This window comes from Pogoniulus pusillus, chromosome 6, assembly GCF_015220805.1.
Source record: "Pogoniulus pusillus isolate bPogPus1 chromosome 6, bPogPus1.pri, whole genome shotgun sequence".
Classification (NCBI taxonomy): domain Eukaryota; kingdom Metazoa; phylum Chordata; class Aves; order Piciformes; family Lybiidae; genus Pogoniulus; species Pogoniulus pusillus.
The window spans coordinates 21,764,420-21,786,509 of NC_087269.1; the positions used below are offsets into that span (position 1 = coordinate 21,764,420).

At 41.6% G+C, this 22,090-nt stretch overlaps 1 protein-coding gene across 5 annotated transcripts in view; it reads right to left on the reverse strand.

Annotated features, from left to right (window-relative positions):
* Window positions 1-22,090, reverse strand: part of GBF1 (golgi brefeldin A resistant guanine nucleotide exchange factor 1) — a 108,482-nt gene that overhangs the window by 43,361 nt on the left and 43,031 nt on the right. For all 5 annotated transcript variants that reach the window (XM_064144816.1, XM_064144819.1, XM_064144817.1 and 2 more), the window contains exon 4: window positions 4,758-4,889. In XM_064144816.1, the coding sequence (XP_064000886.1) occupies window positions 4,758-4,889 (132 nt within the window). The remainder of the gene's footprint in view (window positions 1-4,757; window positions 4,890-22,090) is intronic.

Sequence of the window (22,090 nt, forward strand, 5' to 3'; positions counted from 1 at the left end):
CCCAAAAGTTTGTATGAGGCAAAATATCAGTTTGAAAATTGCTGCTTACAATGCAAAGGTTTGGAAACCCCTTCTAGAGATACACATTCCATGTGGGATGTGATCTCACAACCAGTGGTAGAAAGCAGAAAATCCAGGCTCTCAATCACAGTATCACAGTACTATCAGGGTTGGAAGAGACCTCACAAATCAAGTCCAACCCTTTACCACAGAGTTCAAGGCTAGACCATGGCACCAAGTGCCACGTCCAATCCTGCCTTGAATAGCCCCAGGGACGGCGACTCCACCACCTCCCCGGGCAGCCCATTCCAGTGTCCAATGACTCTCTCAGTGAAGAACTTTCTCCTCACCTCAAGCCTAAATTTCTCCTGGCGCAGCCTGAGGCTGTGTCCTCTCGTTCTGGTGCTGGCCACCTGAGAGAAGAGAGCAACCTCCTCCTGGCCACAACCACCCCTCAGGTAGTTGTAGACAGCAATAAGGTCACCCCTGAGCCTCCTCTTCTCCAGGCTAAACAATCCCAGCTCCCTCAGCCTCTCCTCATAGGGCTTGTGCTCGAGGTCTCTCACCAGCCTCGTTGCCCTTCTCTGGACACGCTCAAGCATCTCAATGTCCTTCCTAAACTGGGGGGCCCAGAACTGAACACAGTACTCAAGGTGTGGTGTAACCAGTGCAGAGTCCAGGGGCAGAATGACCTCCCTGCTCCTGCTGACCACACCATTCCTGATGCAGGCCAGGATGCCACTGGCTCTCTTGACCACCTGGGCACACTGCCGGCTCATGTTCAGGCGGGTATCAATCAGCACCCCCAGATCCCGCTCTGTTTGGCTGCTCTCCAGCCACTCCGACCCCAGCCTGTATCTCTACATGGGGTTGTTGTGGCCAAAGTGCAGCACCCTGCACCTGGAGCTATTGAACCCCATCCCATTGGACTCTGCCCATCTGTCCAGGCGGTCAAGGTCCCGCTGCAGAGCCCTTCTGCCCTCCAACCCAGTCACATCTGCCCCCAGCTTAGTGTCATCTGCAAACTTGCTGATGACTGACTCGATGCCCTCATCCAGATCATCTATGAAGATGTTAAAGAGGATGGGGCCCAGCACTGATCCCTGAGGGACACCAGCTGGATGTGGCACCATTCACCACCACTCTCTGGGTCCGGCCCTCCAGCCAGTTCCTAATCCAGCACAGAGTGTTGCCATCCAAGCCGCGGGCTGACAGCTTAGCCAGCAGTTTGCTGTGGGGGACAGTGTCAAAGGCCTTGCTGAAGTACAGACAGACCACATCCACAGGCCTCCCCACATCCACCAAGCGGCTCACCTGATCATAGAAGGAGATCAGGTTAGAAAGGCAGGATCTGCCCTTCCTAAACCCATGCTGGCTGGACCTGAGCTCTTTGCCATCCCTCAGGTGCGCTCTTATCACCCCCAAGATAACCTGCTCCATCAGTTTCCCTGGCACTGAGGTCAGGCTGACAGGTCTCTAGTTCCCAGGTTCCTCCGTCCGACCCTCTTGTGGATGGGGACCACGTTGGCCATTTTCCAGTCTCCTGGGACCTCTCCGGTGAGCCAGGACTGCTGGAAAATGATGGAGAGTGGCTTGGCCAGCTCAGCTATCAGATCTCTCAGCACCCTAGGATGGATCCCATCTGGTCCCATGGACTTGTGGGTGTCCAGATGGCTCATCAGGTCCTGAACTAATTCTTCATGAATTTCCAGGGGAACACACCGCTCCCTGATCCCATCCCCCAGTTCAAGAGGCCACTTGCCTCCTCCTCCCTCCTTGCTGTTGAAAACTGAGGCGAAGAAGGCATTCAGGACCTCAGCCTTTTCTTCGTCATCAGTTATAGTGTTCCCCTCCTGGTCCAGTAAGGAGTGGAGGCTCTTCTTGCCCTTCCTTTTAGCATTGATAAATTTATAAAAGTGCTTTTTGTTATCTTTCACGGAAGTGGCCAGCCTAAGTTCTAGCTGGGCCTTAGCCTCTCTAATTTTTCTCCTGCATAATCAGGGAAAACCAAGAAAGCCAAAAGCCTGCTCAGTAATGCCTTAAATGGAACAAAAATAAATCACTAAGGAGACAGTGGAGCTAGATGGAAGAACAAGCTTCAAACTCCTCAAACAGCAAGTCCTCTTGCTGGGAGCTGAACAACAGGTACTCAAATACAAATATAGTTTTCAGCAACTGCAGGAAAAGCACACACCTTTTCTGAAGAAAAGGCAAAAAAAACAATTCTGAAATTTGGCTACCAGTCTTCTATAGCTAAGGTTTGAGCTCCTCAAAAAAGCTGACAAGCTAGCTAATGTAAAACTGCTGAATAATGAAATAACTAATCTGAGGGATAAAAAAACTCAAGAGTTTAGCATTGTTTCACAGTCTTCTTGTATGTCAGAAATTGCTGTGTAATTTATTGACTGTAGCTCTTGAAACAGTAGTACTTATTTCAGAGCAGAGGATAATCTCTGTAAGGCAAACTCTTCCAACTAAACCACACACATCGTGGATACCAAGTCATTTTGTCTAACTGAGCTGTGATTGCACAATATACTATTAGTGACTGCTGCACCAAAGAATCTCAGAACAGATCTTTGCATTTCAGACTAATAGAGATGAGAAGTCTCCACGGCTACTCAAGAATTACTATCTTCTAACTGGTTTTAAAATATACTTGTCAGCAATACTGGCTTGAAAAGTAGACAGATAACCACCTGCTGATGTATGACAGAATAAGAAAAACAGTGAAAAAGCCTAAGGATTAGCAAATAAATGCTTTGGAAATAACAAGAGAAAGCAATTTTAAGCAAAGATAATTATCAGAGAAGTGTCTCTTTCACTGCCCACTGGTTTTTGACCCAGTGTGTACAGCAAAAGCCATCCACTCATAGAATAGAAACAGATAATGATGTTTTTGAAAAAGTGCTGATTTCACCTATCAATTATGCAGTTCCAAAACACACCACAAATATCAACCACACTGAAATTTCTCCACTGTAGTTATTCCAGAGTCCATCCTTGCTAGTTCCATAAAGTTTGAAACAGATGAATACATTAAGGACAGCATTAAGTGTCTCCTATTTTTAGGCAAACAGTCTTTAGACTACTTTCAGTCTTATATTACAAGTAGAAATATACAACCCAAAAGCTTTAATTTAACAACACAACCCTAGCCAGATGTTCAAGTCAGCATCACTAATCCCAGCCTCACTGGTATCTGCAGCAGCAGAAAGGACAAGGCCGATGTGAATGTCACCTGAAGCAGCAACAGACATCTTAGATTACAAATTCATCTCCACAAAGACCAAGCAAAGAATCTTTTCCTCTATCAACCTCACAGACACACGCTCACCAACAATTACATGGACGCACTCTTGCTGGAGTGACCTAAGCAATATTCTAAATAACAAGTAGGTAGAGAAAGGCTACAACATTGAACCACATTTTTACCTGTTTCTGCCTCTGATCAAGTATTTCTAGTCAGTTGCCTGCAGAGACATTTGTGTGAATGCGTGATATCTATCTGGTGTTCTGATCGTATCCAAACCACAAAAGAAGAGTTCAACTCTCATTCTATGCTGAGACTAACATATTTTGCATCATTGCCTAGTCCTTCAGAGGCACATGTTTTACAGGCTTATTTACTAAGATTTCTTTGTTGTCCTATGAAGTGACATCAATTCAGTGCATCATTTTCATTATTTTTTGCCACTTAATTATACCAAATACTACCCACTAATTGATGTCTTCATACACAACACTTCCATCAAACTCTACTTTTTTTCCTACAAGTCTCCAATTTTGCTTATTTTAATTTGAGGTCTTCCCCACAGAAGTGCCCTACATCAAGCCCTTTCTTTTTCTAACTCAGCTTATGTTAACTGCAATGAACAAAATATTTAAAACAATAGTGTCAAAAATTCAACAGTGCTCACTTAACAATGTAAGGGAGAAAAACAACTGAGAAGTCTGGACTTGGGGGAGAACAAGACAGGGAAAAGAATTCTCTCCAAATGAGACCGTATAAACAAACATAGATAACAATTTCTGTAATTCACAAAGGCATGATCAGAAAGTATTAACAGAATTTACACCAAAAAAAAAAAAAAAAAAGAGAGAAAAAAAAAGTCAAGCACCAGTAACAACCGAGAAGGCAGAAAGCAAGCCAGCTAATGAGTTACTACAAGCCAGCTGAGCCATGGGAACTGACCACATGCACATTATTGTTCTTTCACAAATATAAAGGAGACCACGCACATTTGAAAGTCTAGGCAACAGCAAAATTGTCTCTGCCACAACAATTGTGACAAGCAAAGGGTACTGGCACACCACTGAACAGGGTCTGGGACCAGGCCAAAAAACATCCTCACTCTAGAGCAGAAACGTTAGTTCACAAAACTAAATAAATTCTGCTGTGTTTATGTACATTAGAACAGTCCAAGATAGGACTCCCCCCTCCCTTTTTGACCAGACTGCATTAAAAAGTTAGTTGGCGACCACTACAGTTCAGCAGCAGGCCGTAAGCACACAAGGCAGTTAGGGCAGACCAGAAGCTTTGGTTTTGTTTTCATCCACTGCTGTAGCACCATGAAAGACCAGGAGATATGATACTAACAAAATGCAGATGCCCATTTCCCCAGTATTAATGACAGCTTTCTTATTTCCACAATCTCCTCATTAGAACTGCATGTGTGTATCCTGACCAAAGACACATCTCATGAAGACACATTTGTCTGGCATTTTGGCAAATCCCAGGATGCCACAGGACATACCTATTAGTGCATATGACAGGAACTTATTCACAGAGGTGAGGGCCAATCCAGTTATGGGGCCTGTAGTGTCTTCAGAACGGATTACTTCCAGGAAAGGCCGAAGAAAGACGTTGGGTTCTATTTCAGAAAGCTCTGTTAAAATAAAAATAATTTCAAAGAGCCATTAAATTACACTTCAATCTTTAGGATACATTTTCTCCAAAAATCTACAGCAAGCTTAATCTCAGAGGAATGAGGCCTGCTTAGTCTCAGAAGGCTAATGGGAAGGTCAAGGTTGCTTTTAAATATACACACATGCATGCACACACACACATACATGTATATATTTTTGAAAACAATGGTTTGTGAAGTTCAGTTTCTGATGATCTTCAAAAGAACATTATATAAATACCACAGAGGAACTGCTGCCTAAATTCACGCTTTAATTAACTGGCAGATACAGTTGCACCTTCCCAGTGCTCCTGGGATTGTATGATTACATTAACTACATAAACATTGCCCACCTTCCCTCACTTCTGTAATCCTACTACACATAAGGCCTCATGCTAATTATATGCATAGTATAAATATACAACCAGGTAAGTTGGATCTTTTGTAGATCTTTGGATACAGACTGTATTTCTGCAATACTAGAAATCTGTTTGGCAAAGAGGGGAAAAAAATCACAAGACAAATTAAAAAAATCTCTCTGTCTAGTTTTAAGAATATCTGTATAAGCATCTCAAAGTGGAAAAACAGGCACTCTTCACTACTTGTTGCTTTGTATAGCAAGTATTCTCTCTAAAGCTGCAATACAGTAAGATAGATACTCTGAGCTGCCAAGCTGGTGAAAGAACAACTTAAAGGAGATCTCCAAACTTCTAAGGATCATCAATGAAAGATTTGGGGATGAAAAAATCCACAGAAAAGAATAGTCAGAACTATGGAAAGTGACAACATCACCACTGCCCCTCCACTCCCCCCACCAGAACAGCAAACAGAAACCAAAACCAAACCAACAATAAAACCACCACCACAAAAAAAAATCCCCAAACAACACACACACACACAAAAAAAAAAAAACCAAAAAAAAAAAACACCCACCACCAAAACAGGGAATAAAGGAATCAAGTTAAGAGGAGTCCTGAGGGCAATTCAGGAGAAAACTCATTAAGAAGCGGTTGAAGGCAGCCACAACACAGCCAGCACACTGGCAAAGAAGTGTGTATTAAAAGTAACTTTAATAATCCTGAGACCAGAAATACTTAAGTACAAATACTTGGCTCAAGCTGCTGACAGCTATGTTCTATTCCTAATAAAAGTAAAAAGTCTAATGGTTAATAGTGTCACAGAAACACCAGCATTTATGTTCTTGATGATCCAATATTGCACTTATCTGTCGTATGAGTTTCTTTAAGGTGGGGGAGAAAGAAAACCTGTAGTTCCTGAAACCTTAGACAAAATGCTGCTTTTCTGTCTACCAGTGTAACTCATCGAAATAAATGTATGCAAACCTTACTGAATCTAATATAAGGGAAATTTCATTTCATCACAGTTTCTAATGAAAAGTTTTGAGTATCAAAGTAAAAAGCATTTGGTACTTTGAGTAACAAAGTAAAAAGCAAGCTAGCATTTGTCACAACTGTGACAAATTATGGTGAGGCTGCAAAGCAAGAACAATATTGCTATGTTGTTTTTTTTCCATTTTAAATAGTTACTGCCATCAAAGTGCAATAGTTTTGCTTTAACTAAAGCAAAACTGCAGTTAAAGAAAGGAACCTTGCAAGTCATTATGTGGTCTCTTACCTTTCAGACACCAGTTCAAATCAGGCCAAGACTTCTAACTTGCAAGTGGTTAAAAGGAAAGTGATGATTCAATCTCTCTCAATTTATCAGATAATATTCTGGTGTGACATTACAATTACATCACCTCTCAACAGCTCATGGAAATGCAGAGGGTCATAAGACATGCTTTCAATATTAATTTAAGTGTGTTTTACAGAACATTTGTCTAGTTACAAGCACTTGGATCATATTAAATACAGCAAAAAAATAGGGATCAACACTTGAGCTCTTCTTTACTCAAATTGATCCTTTCTATAAAACAGTCATCACTATTACAATCTTGTCAATTCTTACAGACTCCTTTTACCAAGTTTCTTCTTTCAATTAAAGTTGTGAATTTTGATGTCATTAAACAATAGGTTCCTCTGCAGTTTCAGTTCAACTGAAATTCCCAAGTTACATGAAAATCACAAATCAGACTGTCATAATTAGGACTTAACTTAAGTACATACTGTTGATTACAGAGCAACTCTGGCTAGCTTCCCTGATATTCAGACTCTTACAGTAAGAAAGCACTTTATATATATTAAGCTTTCAAATTGAATGTGTACGCTGTAGACCTGTTTCAGAGTGGGTAGTTGATGCTGTGCTAATAAAAAAAAAAAAATCCACAAAAAAAACAACCACACAAAAAAACCCCACCAAAACCCCCCACTGCCATTAAAAAAACAAACAAACAAACAAAAACAAACCCCACAACACAAACCCACCACAAACAAACAAACCTGTAAAATCCCCATACTAAACAAGATGATAACAATTTTACTGCAAGATGTACCCACTAAGCACTAGGGTCTGAACGATCTAAATTTCTGTGAAACACCAAGCACACTAATTGTCTGCATTTCAGGAGTATTCACCTCATTACCACAATCAATTGCAGGCACTGAGAAATTACTGGGGTCACCAGCTCCCTTTTCAAAGCAGAACTCCATCTCAGTAGCAGCACTTGCTTCAACAGGAAGACTGGGAGCACAGAAAAACACTCATGCTGTAGCTGTTCTTGCTATATCTTCTGTCTTGAAGCAGATTACTCTCATTGGCTGAAGCACGAGTTCAGCATTTGAAAATGGCATTAAAGCTACTTGGAAGATTTTAACCAAGTAAAAATTTTGCAATCATGTCAGTGAACCAAAGATTAGTCCTTTTACCTCCAATTTTATTTTGCTCAGTGAAGTTATTTCAGAAGCCCTGTCTCAAAAAGGTTTCACAGCCTTATATACTGACCATGATAGTGCCCAGAACAAACCTGCCAGCTCTTTCAGAGCAGTAACTAAAATAGCAAGGTGTACTCCATGCTAGCTTTTACTACCAGAACTTGAGTTCTATCTAGAGCACAGAATAGTAAGAACACAATTATGCTCTTTTCACAGTATTTTGGTAAGGCAGGATCATAATCTTTACAGGAAATTGTTTTGCGTAGCAAGTTAAATCTTCATGAAAGAGACACTACCTTAAGTCTTGATGACATTTTGGCACCTACCAGCAAAAACACTGCAATGCTCTCCTGAAAATATCCACAAACCTCAGAAAGTGCAGTAAAATCAATTATAACTTTAATAATCCCACTGCCAAAACAAAGGCTTTATAAAGTCAATACTGAATGCCTGACAGTACATACTTGAACTTTTACAACAGCTTTCAAAAAAAAGCAGCTCTGATTTTTCAGCATTTTGGTTCTTGCTTTGCCAGATTCAGGTTCAGGCATTACAAGCAAGGACACCACAACCAGTGAGATATTTCAGAACTGCTGATAGAGATGTTTCTCCAGGTATATTTTCTAGGAAGAGAGACATTTCTCAGTGTTTGAACTAGAAAACACCAGACAGTTACTTAAGCAGAGGACTATTTCAACTCTCAAGAAAAACCAGCCAACCAGAACACCTACCCTAAAACCTACCAGCCCTGCAAGCATGACCTCAGCCTCAGGTATTAGAAGGGGAAAAAGTGAACAAGCATACACAGAGAGACCTAAACTTCACTAGGGACTCTAAGCAGCCTTTGCTTTCCATCTAGTCAAAGCTAGGTAAAACTATATTAAAACATTATGTAGTCTTACATGAAGAGCCTAGGCTGCTTTGGGGACTACCTGGAAAGCACTTCCCTTTCTTTTTGTACAATTTCCTGTAACAAAATCTCAGCATCACGGAATGGTAGGGGTTACACAGGACCTCCAAAGATCACACAGTCCAACTCCTAGGGAAGCAGAGACCGGCCCCAACACTACACCCAAAAATGCTCAGTTAGTCCAAAGTAATGTATAGAGCTTGAGAATGAAAGAGTATCTTAAATACCGTATCAGAAAGCCAAATCTTCAGGCTAGCAATTTTAACATGCCAGAATTCCTTTGGGACCACAGTGCTTTTCTTCATTCATCCTATGGATTATTTATGCTTAGACACATATGTCTATAAAGATATTTAAACAACTAATTTGTGTTGAAGCCCCTAACTTTCATTTCAGCAATCCCATCCAGCCATTCTGACACTTCAGCAAACAAGCTGCATTAAACCTCCAGCATTCCCTTTCTCCTGAAGTACTGAAGCAGGTTCCCCTCAGATGAGGTTTCTTAGTGTTAGCACACTGTTGGCACATTCCTGATCTAAAACGCTCACGTAAGCTGCTTTCTCTGGCAGTTCAACTCTTTACTCCTGAATGACTCTCATCAGGACTGACTACGCGTTCCGAATCAGAGTAAATGAACAAGAAAAAATTATTTATGACAAGTTATTTCAACATCATTTGTCCCCAGGACAGGCAACTGCAACTCAAACCACATGACCTGGACTCCTCTTATGCAGCAGCTGTTGGCCTTTGACGCCCAGCCTTCAGAAAGGCTGTCTCAGTTGAATCCCACGCACCTCCAACACAGACAAGCTCAGACAAGAGCACCCTTCCAAGCATGTCCTGTTACATTCACTGCTTGCAAGATGAACTGTATAACGAATAGGCATTCTCTTTTCTTCTCAAAGTGAGGAAAAAAAAAAAGATAACACTCTAACAGGGCAGAAGCTCCTGCCTAGGAACTCAGTGAGTCTATGCCACAGAATACTGAGGTACCAGCAAGAGCTTCCTGCCTCACCACCACACTTTCTGCAAAGACTGCATTTCTGGCCTCTGTGACTTTATACAAACTCAGTTCATCTACCAAACAGCTAAATATTTCATCTTTTCACCCAAGGACGAGAAGCCCTTGAAGTCTCTCAGCAAGTTAGAGAGAAGAAAAGTGTACTGGTTTGAGGTTAATAAGAATATTTTAATGAGAGAAGTTATATCATCGGCCGTTAAAAGAAAATAATAGACATGTCTATATCACTCATCGGTTCTGCTGAGAGACATAAATAGTCAAAATATAAACAAAGTCTCTCTCTTCTTTGATCTGTGTGCCTGGATGCATCTTTCCTTCACTCCTCTGCATGAAACTTCTGTAACCTGATCTAATCATTTCCTTCTAACCCCTTGTCAGCTTTTGGCATCTCACCTCAGATCTCTGCAAATTAATCACATGAGCTATACAGGGCTTTTCTGGTTATTTCTGAGACACGGGGTGGAGTGGAAAGGAAAAGAGGGGTTATTTGGGAGCCCTCCTGGGCAGTCTCACTGCTTGGGAGGGATTTTGAATTCCTCTATTACTTTTAAACTTGCATATAATTGTAAATATTGTATATATGTGCTTGTAAATGTGTGCTACACTGTAAATACATAGCTTCATCCTACCTTCCAATTGTCTGAGCTAGCTTGGTAATTTTACAAGTCCAGGTGGGGAGGGAAACTGCAGAACCACCACCAGAAGTCCTAAGTAAGTCACACTAAATTTTTGAAAATCTTTCTGAAGTCTGAACTGCTTAAATTCTGTCTTAATTTCACCCAGTTTATAATGAAGGATCACTAGGAAAGGAGACATTAGATTCTGCTAATCCTGTGATTTTCTGTTAACAAATTTAGAGATTAACAAATATTGCAAACAGAACTACAGTAACTTGCTCCGTTAAAATTCGAATTTGCTTTATATAGAGTCAGTCATGTAACAGGTCCAGAACAGTCTATGCATATTGGTTCTAGGACCCTCAGCAAAACTACAACTCCAGCAGCTCTACGTCTGATGACTCCACAAAAAAATTCTCCAGACTGACTGGAACATATACCACTCTGCACCTGGAACAAAAGACATGACCCAGCTTCTTGCAGAATGGAAGTTTAGTCCAACATTTAATTCTGGTTTAGTAAGGGCCAACTGATGTAGGGTAGCAAGTGTAAAAAACTAAGATAGATGGTCCAAATTAACTTGTCCCTGAACACGTTCCCCTCTGCACAGCCCTAGTACAGTCAAGGTTTCAAGCAAAAATAATCCTCTTCCATCTCTCCCTCTTAGAGGAGTTGTTTTGGTCTTATTCAGACCAGATCAGCCCTTGCAATATGGTGCAATGCATAGCAGATCTATGGAGATCTCCTTAGCTGAAACGAGAACAGACTGTTTCATATGGTTTGACCTAACATCAGAGAAATCTCTAGCTCTACTTTCTGAAGCCAATGATAACAATGTCCACTGAACCTGACAAATAAGAGATCATCAAAACCAGTAACCATCTGACATTACCTACAGGATCCCTAACCTATCTTTGCCTTATCCCAGTCTAAGGTTTTAGCAGATTAAGAGAACTGGATTCTGACAGCTAAGGAAAAGTGAAGGAGCCGTAAATCTAGATCTCAATTTCTAGAATGCATAAATACTGCAAGCTACTTTAAAAGGCTGCTGGAATTGCACAACATGGCATACAAGATCGCTATGGGGATATGGGGATGCAAGTGTTGCAGGTTGCTAAAATCAATACCTGATTGTAAGTTATCAAAAGCTTTACATATGATTGAAGTAAACACAGGCTCACAATTACGGACAGTCAAGCCAATGAATGAGAAGCAAGACTTAACTGCAGTCCTTTTCAGTATGCTTGTAAAATTTACTCTTCAAAGCTACTTCTCTGTGAATTGAAGTGGTCATACAGGGGCTCAAGCCCACTGTATCAAGAGGGAAATTGTGCCATTCACAGCCACACATGAATGCAAGGCTAGAATTACAAATGCAGTTTGACAGGGGGAACCCAGAGCCGTCAAGCCTGTTCTGTTTGCCTAATTCAATTACAATGGTACAAATTCTTTCATTTGTCACACTCCAGCTTCATGTGTTTATCTCCCTTGCAATAAACATGACTTTAACAAAATTATTGTTCCAAAGTGCCAAGATCTCATGCACACCTCAGAATTGAGATTGTTATTTTGGGGAAGGATGACCAAACGCATACTGAGCACTTGACTGTTGATATTCTCTGCTCAGTACAGCACAAACTCATTTAAATACTTCCTATAGGAGAAAAGGCTGAACTAAGGCTGAACTCCCTCACCTAAGGCTGAGCTCCCCTATGTACTCCAGACCCTGGATAAAGGAGAGGAAGCCTGGAGGAAATGCTCCCCACTGCTCAGTGCAGACTGATCAGCAACACAAATTGAACATTTACAAGTCCATGAGCCCTGATGGGATGCACCCAAGGGTGCTGAGAGAACTGGCTGATGTTATTGCTCTGCCACTCTCCACCATTTTTGCCAAATCGTGGAGGACAGGAGAGGTGCCTGAGGACTGGAGAAGAGCCAATGTCACTCCAATCTTCAAAAAGGGCAAGAAAGAAGTTCCAGGGAACTATGGACCAGTCAGGCTCACCTCCATCCCTGGAAAAATGATAGAGGGGCTCCTTTTGGAGGGCATCTCAGGCACTTGGAAGAGAAGGTAGTTATCAGCAGTAGTCAGCAAGGGGAAGTCATGCTTAACTAACCTGATAGCATTCTGTGATGACACAACTGAATGGGTAGATTCAAAGAGACCAGCGGATGTAGTCTACCTGGATCTTACCAAGGCCTTGGACACTGTCTCCCATGACATTCTAGTGAGCAAGCTCAGGAAGTGTGGGAAGGAAGGGCAGACAGAGAGGTAGATTAGGAACTGGTTACAAGGTAGAGTTCAGGAGAGTGGTGATCAATGGTGCTAGGTCCAGATGGAGAGCTGTAACCAGTGGAGCCCCCAAGGGATCAGTGCTGGGTCCAGTCCTGTTCAACATCTTCATCAATGACATTGAAGACGAGAGAGAGACAGACAGTCTGCTCAGCAAGTTTGCTGATGACACCAAATTGGGAGGCTTGGCTGATACAGCTGAAGGCTGTGTAGTCATCCAGCAAGACCTGGACAGACTGGAGAGATGGGCACAGAGGAACCAAAAAAGGTTCAACAAGTGCAGAGTCCTCCCCCTGGGGAGGAATAATAAACTGCACCAGTAGAGGCTGGGAGGTGATCTGCTGGAAAGCAGCCCTGTGGAGAGGGACTTGGGAGTGCTGGCGGATAACAAGTTGTCCATGGGACAGCAATGTGCCCTTGTGGCCGAGAAGGCCAACGGAATCCTGGAGTGTATTAAGAAGAGCATGTCCAGCAGATCAAGGGAGGTTCTCCTCCTCCTCCTCCTCCTCTACACTGCCCTGGTGAGACCTCATCTTGAATACTGTGTTCAGTTTTGGGCTCCCCAGTTTAAGAGGGACAGGGATCTGCTGGAGAGGGTCCAGATGAATACTATAAGGATGATTAGGGGACTGGAGCACTGCCTTATGAGAGGCTGAGGGACATGGGATTTTTTAGTCTGGAGAAGAGAGGACTGAGAGGGGATTTAATAAATGTTTATAAACATCTGAGGGATGGTCAGGATGCGGGGACAGGTTCTTCTCACTTGCTCCCTGCGATAGGACAAGGACCAACAGGTTTAAGGTGCAGGACAAAAGGTTCCACCTCAATACAAAGAGGAACTTCTTTACTGTAAAGGTCACAGAGCACTGGAACAGGCTCCCCAGAGAGGTTTTGGAGTCTCCTTCTCTGGAGATTTTAAAAGCCTGTCTGGATGCGTTCCTCTGTGATCTGTGCTAGATTGTGTGGTCCTGTTCTGGCAGGGGGGTTGGACTTAATGATCTCCTTGGATCTCTTCCAAACTCTAACATCCTGTGAAAATATTTCATTTCTACCAGTGATGCAGGAGCTCTGGCAGTCCCACCAGTGTAAGCCTTTAATTATCAGGCGTTTCATCTGGTGCCATTCTTCAACTTCAGCTGTTCTGACTGCCTATTAAAAATTCCCTGGGTATTTTTCACAAGTAGGTACTTGGTAGAGGATACTCAGCCAAAATTAAACCAAAAAAATTCTAGCTGTATCTTCACTGTTATTCCAAGCCACCCTATTCCAGACTGGCCTCCCATGAGTTTGTTTATTGCCAGTGTGAACAATACTACTCATTTACCTTTAAGTGTAATACCAGTGTTAATCCATCCCTGTTTCTAGAAACTCTTCCTCCTATGTTATACCAGAGAAGCACTAGAGTAACACCTGGTTATACTAGCCTATCCCAGCCATGTATGCAAATTCAGAACTAAAATAAATTTTGATCTCTGTAATAGAGAGGCTGTTTGTTTTTCCTCAAAGGAGATGGAGGAATACAGCTGACCCAATTTACTTCTAATATCTAGAATCTACAACTATTTTTGTTGCTCTAAACTGTTAATGCAGATCCCTGGATCCTTCTCCTCCAGGCTTCTCTCTGTCCATTCATCGCCCAGCTTGGAGTTGTGCTTGGAATGGCACCGACTCAGGTGCAGGATTTTACACCTGACCTTGTTGAATTTCATGAGTTTGGCCTGGGCCTACCCCTCCAGCCTATTCAGGTCCCTTTGGATGGCATCCCCACCCTCTAGCCACACAGTTTGGTATCATCTGCAAACTTGCTGAGGGTGCACTTGATTCCTCTGTCCATATCACTGACAAAGATGTTACACAGCTCTGGTCCCAGCACTGACCCCTGAGGAATGCCACTTGTCATTGGTCTCCAGGTGGACATTTTGTCATTAATCACAACTCTCTGTGTGCAATCATCCAGCCAATTCCTTATCCAGCAACTGCTCCACTCATCAAGTCCACATTTTTCCAGTTTGATGACCAGGATATCCTGTGGGACAGAGTCAAATGCCTTACTCAGGTCCAGGTCCCTTGACGTAACTCATGTTGCATCAAGAGAGATTTGGGTATCAGGAAAACTTCTTCCCCAGAAGGGCTGTTAAGCACTAGAACAGGCTGTCCAGGGAAGTGGTGAGACCTCACCTGGAGTACTGCATCCAATTCTGGAGTCTCCATTACAAGAAGGATGTGGACGTGCTGGAGCATGTCCAGAGAAGGGCCACTGGGTTGATCAGAGGGCTGGAGCACCTCTTTTATGAGGACAGACTGAAAGAGTTGGGGCTGTTCAGTCTGGAGAAGAGAAGGCTACAAGGTGACTTTATTGTGGCCTTTCAGAATCTAAAGGGGGCCTACAAAAAAGCTGGGGAGGGACTTTTCAGGATATCAGGGAGGGACAGGACTAGGGGGAATGGAGCCAAGCTGGAGATGGGTAGGTTCAGGCTGGACACGAGAAGGAAGTTCTTCAGCATGAGAGTGGTGAGAGCCTGGAATGGGTTGTCCAGGGAGGTGGTTGAGGCCCCATGCCTGGAGGTTTTTAAGGCCAGGCTGGATGAGGCTGTGGGCAGCCTGATCTAGGGTAGGGTGTCCCTGCCCATGGCAGGGGGGTTGGAACTACATGATTCTTGTGGACCCTTCCAACCCTGACTGATTCTATGATTCTATGAAGTGGTGGAGTCACCATTTGTAAAAGTATTTAAGACATGTAGATGTGGTGCTTAGAGATGTGGTTTAGCAGTTGGCTTGTCAGTGCTGGGTTAATGGCTGGACTTGATCTTAAAAGTTCTCTTCTAAACAAAATGATTCTGTGAGTCTATGACTACCTAGAAGGTTAAAATAAAAAAGAACACAAACAAAACCCCCAACAACAACACCCAATCCCCCAAAAAGAAACCAAACCCACAAAACATGAAAAGGGGACTCACAAAGCCAACTCACCATCCCACAACAAAAGGCAAATAAAATGCAGGTAAGCTTCACCTCTTGTCTTCCTTTAGAACCAGGTGAAATAGTTTTGAAATATTTCTTACAGTAAACCACAGCAAACACAGTAATGGGCAGTTCTGATGAACCCTGAATTTCAGGCACTCCTGCGATCCTGTGACATTCAACTCTAAAATAAATGACTATACCAAACTAAACCAAAGCAAAAAGCAGTCATCCCATGACAAATTCATCCACCCTTGACCAAACGCTGATAGTTATTGATCTTGCTGCTGTTGTGAATTAGGGCCAGGTTTCCCAAGGTTCTCTCCTAATACGAGAAAGAAAGCATGGCCACTCTAACAAGGCCAACTAGGCTAAATGAAAGCCATAGGGAATTGCAAGTCCAGAGGATGGACTGATCCGTCCATCTTACTGACAGCACAAGTTTGATGTATGTCAAGTTTAAGCACTTTTTTTCTCCTCTAAAAGAAATCGGCATATGTCGAAGGCAGAGCAATTAGTCTGTGACACTCTACAGAACTCCATTGAGTCAGCGGACTTGCTTCACTGTGGTATTTTACACATCTTGCACAGTACCAGGCCCAAACTAAATAGGCAATTTAAAAGCCCAGGAGAAATTAAAACTTCTTCCTCAGTATTTTAAAGCACAGCAATTCTCCACAGCTTTGTGTGTCTACAACTCTCTCATTGCAAATTCACCAAGTTGTGGAAAGGAAAGCTTCACTATTTCTAAGAGGCTTGAGAAAAAGATTATAGTTTTATCATCAATTAGCTGTCTGTATGTTACCCTGTTCTGTTTACCCCTTCCTCAAGGGAAACTCATGAGTGCCAAGGGGAAAAAATTAAAGTAAATTGAAGAAAAACAAATCTCAAACAAGCCAAGACATTTCTTGTGTTGCCAGAGAACTTTAAAAGCGTCAGTGAGTCACACAAAATTCAAAGAATGAAGAAAATTCTGATGGCTCTAGAGGAAAGAGACCCCTTTAATGACAAAAATTTCTCAAAGGCTTAACGTACCTTGCTGTTATGATTTACACAAATTGTTCTATCCAACCTGAGCCAATCTAGGAGACATTGTGCTTCACCATGTTATTGTCAGAAAGTTAAATTCTCAAGTGTAGTGGCAAAACACAACTGTCCAGAGCTCAAAAACCCAACATGCTAAATTACCACACATGCAAAATGGAAGCCTCGGGGAAAGATCGGAGTGAAACATCATGGGAGTATTAGTTTCAAACCTACAAGAGTGGAAAGAGGGCAGAAGCAAAGGGAGAAGAGATTGGGTTGGTGGCAGTCAATCTAGATGTTGCCTTAAGACTCTGCAACAGCAAAAACAATAGCCAGTTCCTCCCCACACCTCCAGCAACAGTTGAAGCAATCAGCAATCAGTGCAGACTCACAAGCAGAAATTCAGGCTGCCTCCATTAAAAGGCAGATTTCTAGAATGATGAAAGCAAGTGAATATTAGGTACTTGAGAATGGAGCAGGTACAGAAATTATTTTTGGCCACAGTGATCTACTCATACAAGGTGCCAATGGTTTGTGAAGGGAAGCAGAAGCCTGAGATTTAACACACATTTACAGTTTTTGCAGCTGACGAGATCTATGAATGCAATTCATCTTCAGTGACAACCAAACAAGTTGGTTCCTAAGACAGGCATCATGGAAGCCACATTGTAGCAGTTCCTCCCAACTCCATTAAACATGGTTTGTTTGTTTTTTTTCATGTCCTGGAATCATGCATCAGATGTAATACAGTAAAATGTCTGTGAAGGATCAGTGACCTAAAAAAACCCCACCAAACCTATGTGAAGAAACTACGGGATTCCACACATTTGTAAAACAAGTTAGTTGCCCTTACTGCAGCCTGGACAGAGGAATACACATGCAGTAACCCTCTCTACCAGTTGGGAAAATAAACATTCTACTTAACCATATCTAAATATGGAGACAGTAATTCAGCCTCCATTAACAAACTCCATTAACTACTAGGGTCAAACTACCAACCCAAAGGAAAGAGCAAAGTTTATTAACAGGTGAAAGGTGGAGTATTTTTTCATTCCTATTCTGTCTGCTCCTCCAGACTCTAGGGATCTATACTTATTTAAACAGAAATTATATGCCTCCATCAGAAAAAAAAATGTACAGGTAGTTTGGAATGATTCCTCTCCCAAGCAGCAAGACTTTGATGTCATTTGGGGTTCAACCCAAACTAGCTGTTGGACATGGTCTTCCTAAGTAAGGTCCATAACTGGCATTCTTAAAGCACAGTTTTGTCCAAGAAAACTTGCAAAACTCACTTTTTCCTGCAACCTATATGGTTAAACACTACAGATTTTGTTCTGCTTGCACTGTCTGAAGAAACTGATGTGATAGAAATTAAAGAATGCTAGGAATTTTGGATTTCATATTGTGATCTACCCAGTTCTAAAATCTTACTCGGGATGCTGATGGTCATCTCAGGAGGTCTAAACAATACTACAAATCCTTCTTACACTACTATTTCACAATGCAAACAAGTATGGCTAGCCTATGAATTAAACTATGTGACATGATACTCTCAAGCACCACACTGAGTCAAAGCTTCCTGTGCCACATCTATGGCCATTGATCAGCTGCAATCCAGGAAATTTTTTTTCTGCTCACATCCTTAACATTCCCAACTTAGTTTTTTAGAGCATAAACTGACATTTGCATACTGACAGCTCCTACCTCTTCTAGGAAGACTGGAAAGACCACGTACCGTATGGCTTGACATTAGCAACCCCATGGTCATGCATCAGCTTCTCTAAAGCAGTCATTTAATAGATAAGTAACAGGTATCCTGAGCAGTAGACCTGCAAAAGGACTATCTTGGTACGTAGGCCACTGGCACTATACTTTAAGAAGTAAATACTAGTTAGAGCATGTAAGGCAGTGCCAAATAGATCTACTTCAGTCTGCTGCAAAAGTTTTTGATCATGCCCATGACAAACAGGACCACTAATGTGCTTCAGAAGTTCAAACAAGTGATCCTATCCTAACTTTATAAAGGTCATCACTGACTGCATGCTGTACGGCAAGAGTGATCTAAAAGTGACAGCACAGCACAAAACTTCAACTGACTCAGATAAACAAAGCTGTTTGCTCAAGCCAGTCCCCAGTTCACACACTCACGTAGACCTCTTCAATTACTCTCTCCTTCCCTTAGGGCACAACACAGCCTGGCTCCCTGACTGAAATATAGAACACACACCAAAGAGGTCAGTGGACATAACTCTGCTTTAACCTCTGAACTCTAGCATTTCTGCTGCCATGACCAGTGGGATGGAACCATTATACTTCAATAGCATTTGTTCCCAAGATTTAGTAAAAAGGCTAAGACATAAAAACTCTTTTGATTTTCAAGCCTAGACCTACAGAATTTGCTCTGACAGGATACAAGCATATGTGCAAATGAACTGAGCATCACCTAACAGCAAGGTCCTTAACTACAGGAAGGTAAATCTCTGCTTCTGCCACTTGTCTCCTCTTCATCTATTTCAACAAGTCACTTGTTTTTCTGCTTCAATTTCTCCTAAGAAAAGGGGGCATGTTTGGCCTGTTTAAGTGCTATGCCATTACACTAACCTGAAAATAAGCAGGAAAAAAAAAAAACAAACAACAAAAAAACCCTAACCAGCAGCTCATTGCAAGAGCAATACAATAAAGGCTTCCTGCCCTATCATCCCCTGTTTCCTCAAAAACCAAAAGTTAACTGAGACTCTTTGTGAAGGGAGCTAATTTTCAAGCTCGTATTTGAGTTAAGGAAATATGACAAGTATTGTATAACACAAGTTAAAATCAAAATAATCTTAATCTATTACACAGAAAACCAGTAGTTCAGTTTGTGAAGTGTCAAAGAAATCAATGGGGACATTCTGGAGTCACATCAAGAAACAACTTGGCAGTGCTCATCCACTCACTTTTTGGTGTGTCACTAAGAATTCTATATTTTGAAAAAAATAAAAAACCCAAAAAGGCAACTTAACTTTCAGAGGACCTAACAAGTGTGGGGAAGAAAATGTACATTATTTCCTAACACATAGCAGTTAGCTAGTAAATTCTCACGGCCTTGTCAGAATAAAAATGCTTGACAGAGCAGCATTTTGCTCAGCTTTGAGGCCAGTGCCTAAAACCAGAAAGTGACTCTAGGTAACATAAGGACTTTGAAGGCCTTTCCAAAAACTTGGGATGAATTCCCAAAACTCTGGGAGAGCAAGGCAAGCACCTGTTTTCCTGAACAGTCAATTTTTTTATGCTGCATACTTTACACAGAAGCTGCATTATTCTGGAGAAGCTGCATTCCAGCCAAAAGTGCACAGTTAATGTTTTTTGCAGCTCCCAGCCTCCAATGATGGATGACCATTTTATAATGAAATATTTTATGCTCAATCAACTTACAAATAACGGATGTTTTATCACATTGTATTAAAAAATGGCAAAAAAAAAAAGGCAACAGACAGGAGGATCAGTGATGAGCAGAAGCAAAAGTTCTTCCTGTTAAGGGAGGTTAAAAAAAGAGAACTGATGTTTCACTTTAACTCTTTCACTGCTCTCCAATAATATTTGGAAATTATGTATAAGCTAGTATTTTCTCTGCAAACACTGGAACACAAGTCCTGGTCCAGACTACTGGAGGCATGAGAAAGTGAGGTTTCTGCAAAACTCCTTTTAACAGCACAATTAGGTTTCTGAAAAAGCTGAGGCTAATATCTAAGCAGTGTCTGAAGATAAACCTTTCAAAATATTTTAATCCCCATTCAACATTAAAAAAATCATTCCTCAGACAAATCTTCATCAGCCGTGGGGTCTTCTCCTAGTACTGCTTTCACCTGTCAATGCTGAGTGATAAACCAGAGAAGTAAATGACCTGCACTCAAATGTTATTTCTCAGTCAAGGTCTGGAATCAAGCATCCAAATTCAGCTGATAAACGTATTCAAGACTCAGTGCCTGCTGTTACACCACAAGTGTTACAGTTGTTACACAGCAGAGGTTAAGAAACCCCAGAGATTACAAGGCTCTATTTAAATCAGTGCTAGCCCTTGAAAAATTCCACAGCAGAAGCAATTTTACCCTACCCACATCTCTGATACTGTAGATTGCAAATGTAATCACTCTAACTTCACTGAACGACATTTCTCTTTCTCAGATCTTCCGTTGGTTAGTAGCAGCAACACCTAAATACAAAGCAAGAGCTCATTCCAGAACCATCCCTAGAAAGCATTAATGATTTTCCAAATCAGTTTTCTAAACAAAAGCTGCAGATTCAGGCTGCAAATGAACTCAAAAGACAAAAAGAAAACAAAAAACAAACACCTAACAACCCAAACCCGACCCAAAAACTAAACCAACACCAAAACCAAATTGAAACAATCAATCAAACCAAACACACCCACACAAGCCAAAACAAAGAAAGAACACCAAATAAACCCAGTTTACCAAATTTGGGGACTTGCAGAAAATTAACAGAAATAGAGCATGCAGCTCCTGTCTTCTCTTTAAAAAAAAGCATCTGCTGCACATACTAAGGTCATCAAACAATTTCAGACCTAGAACAATTCCTCCAGTTGCACTACAACCACCTCAAATTCCACTAAATTCAGAGTTACTTTATGGAGCTTCATGCTGCTGTTTGAAGCACTGTAAATATTAATCAGTCCAAGATTTTAGTCATAAAATCAATTCTCTTCCCCTCGCCATTCCTTATTTGAAGGCTGGCACTCAATGAATCAGACCAAAGGGGGAATAGAGTTTCCAGCACCTGCTTCAGCTTTTAAGTTTCCAATTGAAACTGCTGTGATCTGGCAGCAGGCAGCCTGAAGATGTCATTTTTGCGTTCTGAGAAATACTGAATCGCACCATGAAAAGAATCTCAATATAGAAATTAGTGAAAGCAGCAGGAGGCAAATGAAGCCACAAGATAACTTCATATGGCCAAAGAGCAGCTGACGACAGTGTGTTAAGCAGTATGTTTCCTCCACAATTATCTTATTCATCCTCTGCCTCATGATGATTACTATGGCCAGTGTTGAGTATGCATTATGTTCCACATTTGTGACAACACCCTGTCACAGAATGGTGTAAAATAACTCGATGCTTTTGTGTGATTTGGAATTGTTTTATTACTTGACATTAAGAACTAGGGCTGTTTACCACAGTAACATTTGGATTTTATATCTAGAAATACGGAATACGTTCCTCTTGAGAGGAAAGCCAGCAGATTCATTTTATACCAGCATGTTGATACGAAGCTTCTTTCATTTTTCCACAAGGATACGCTGATAACTCAAAAATGTAATTCAACACTTTTTCTCAATAAAGTCAAGCATATTTATCCCTCATTACAATAGGCCTCTTAAGTGATTGCAAAACTGAAGCAAGAATATTCCTGTAAGCACATTCCTTTCACAAAAAGAAAAGAAATCCTCACTCTAAGCAAAACAGACTGCTTTAAAAAACGGTATTCCCTTTATCCCTGGTCAACGAAGCATCTATATCATCACTTG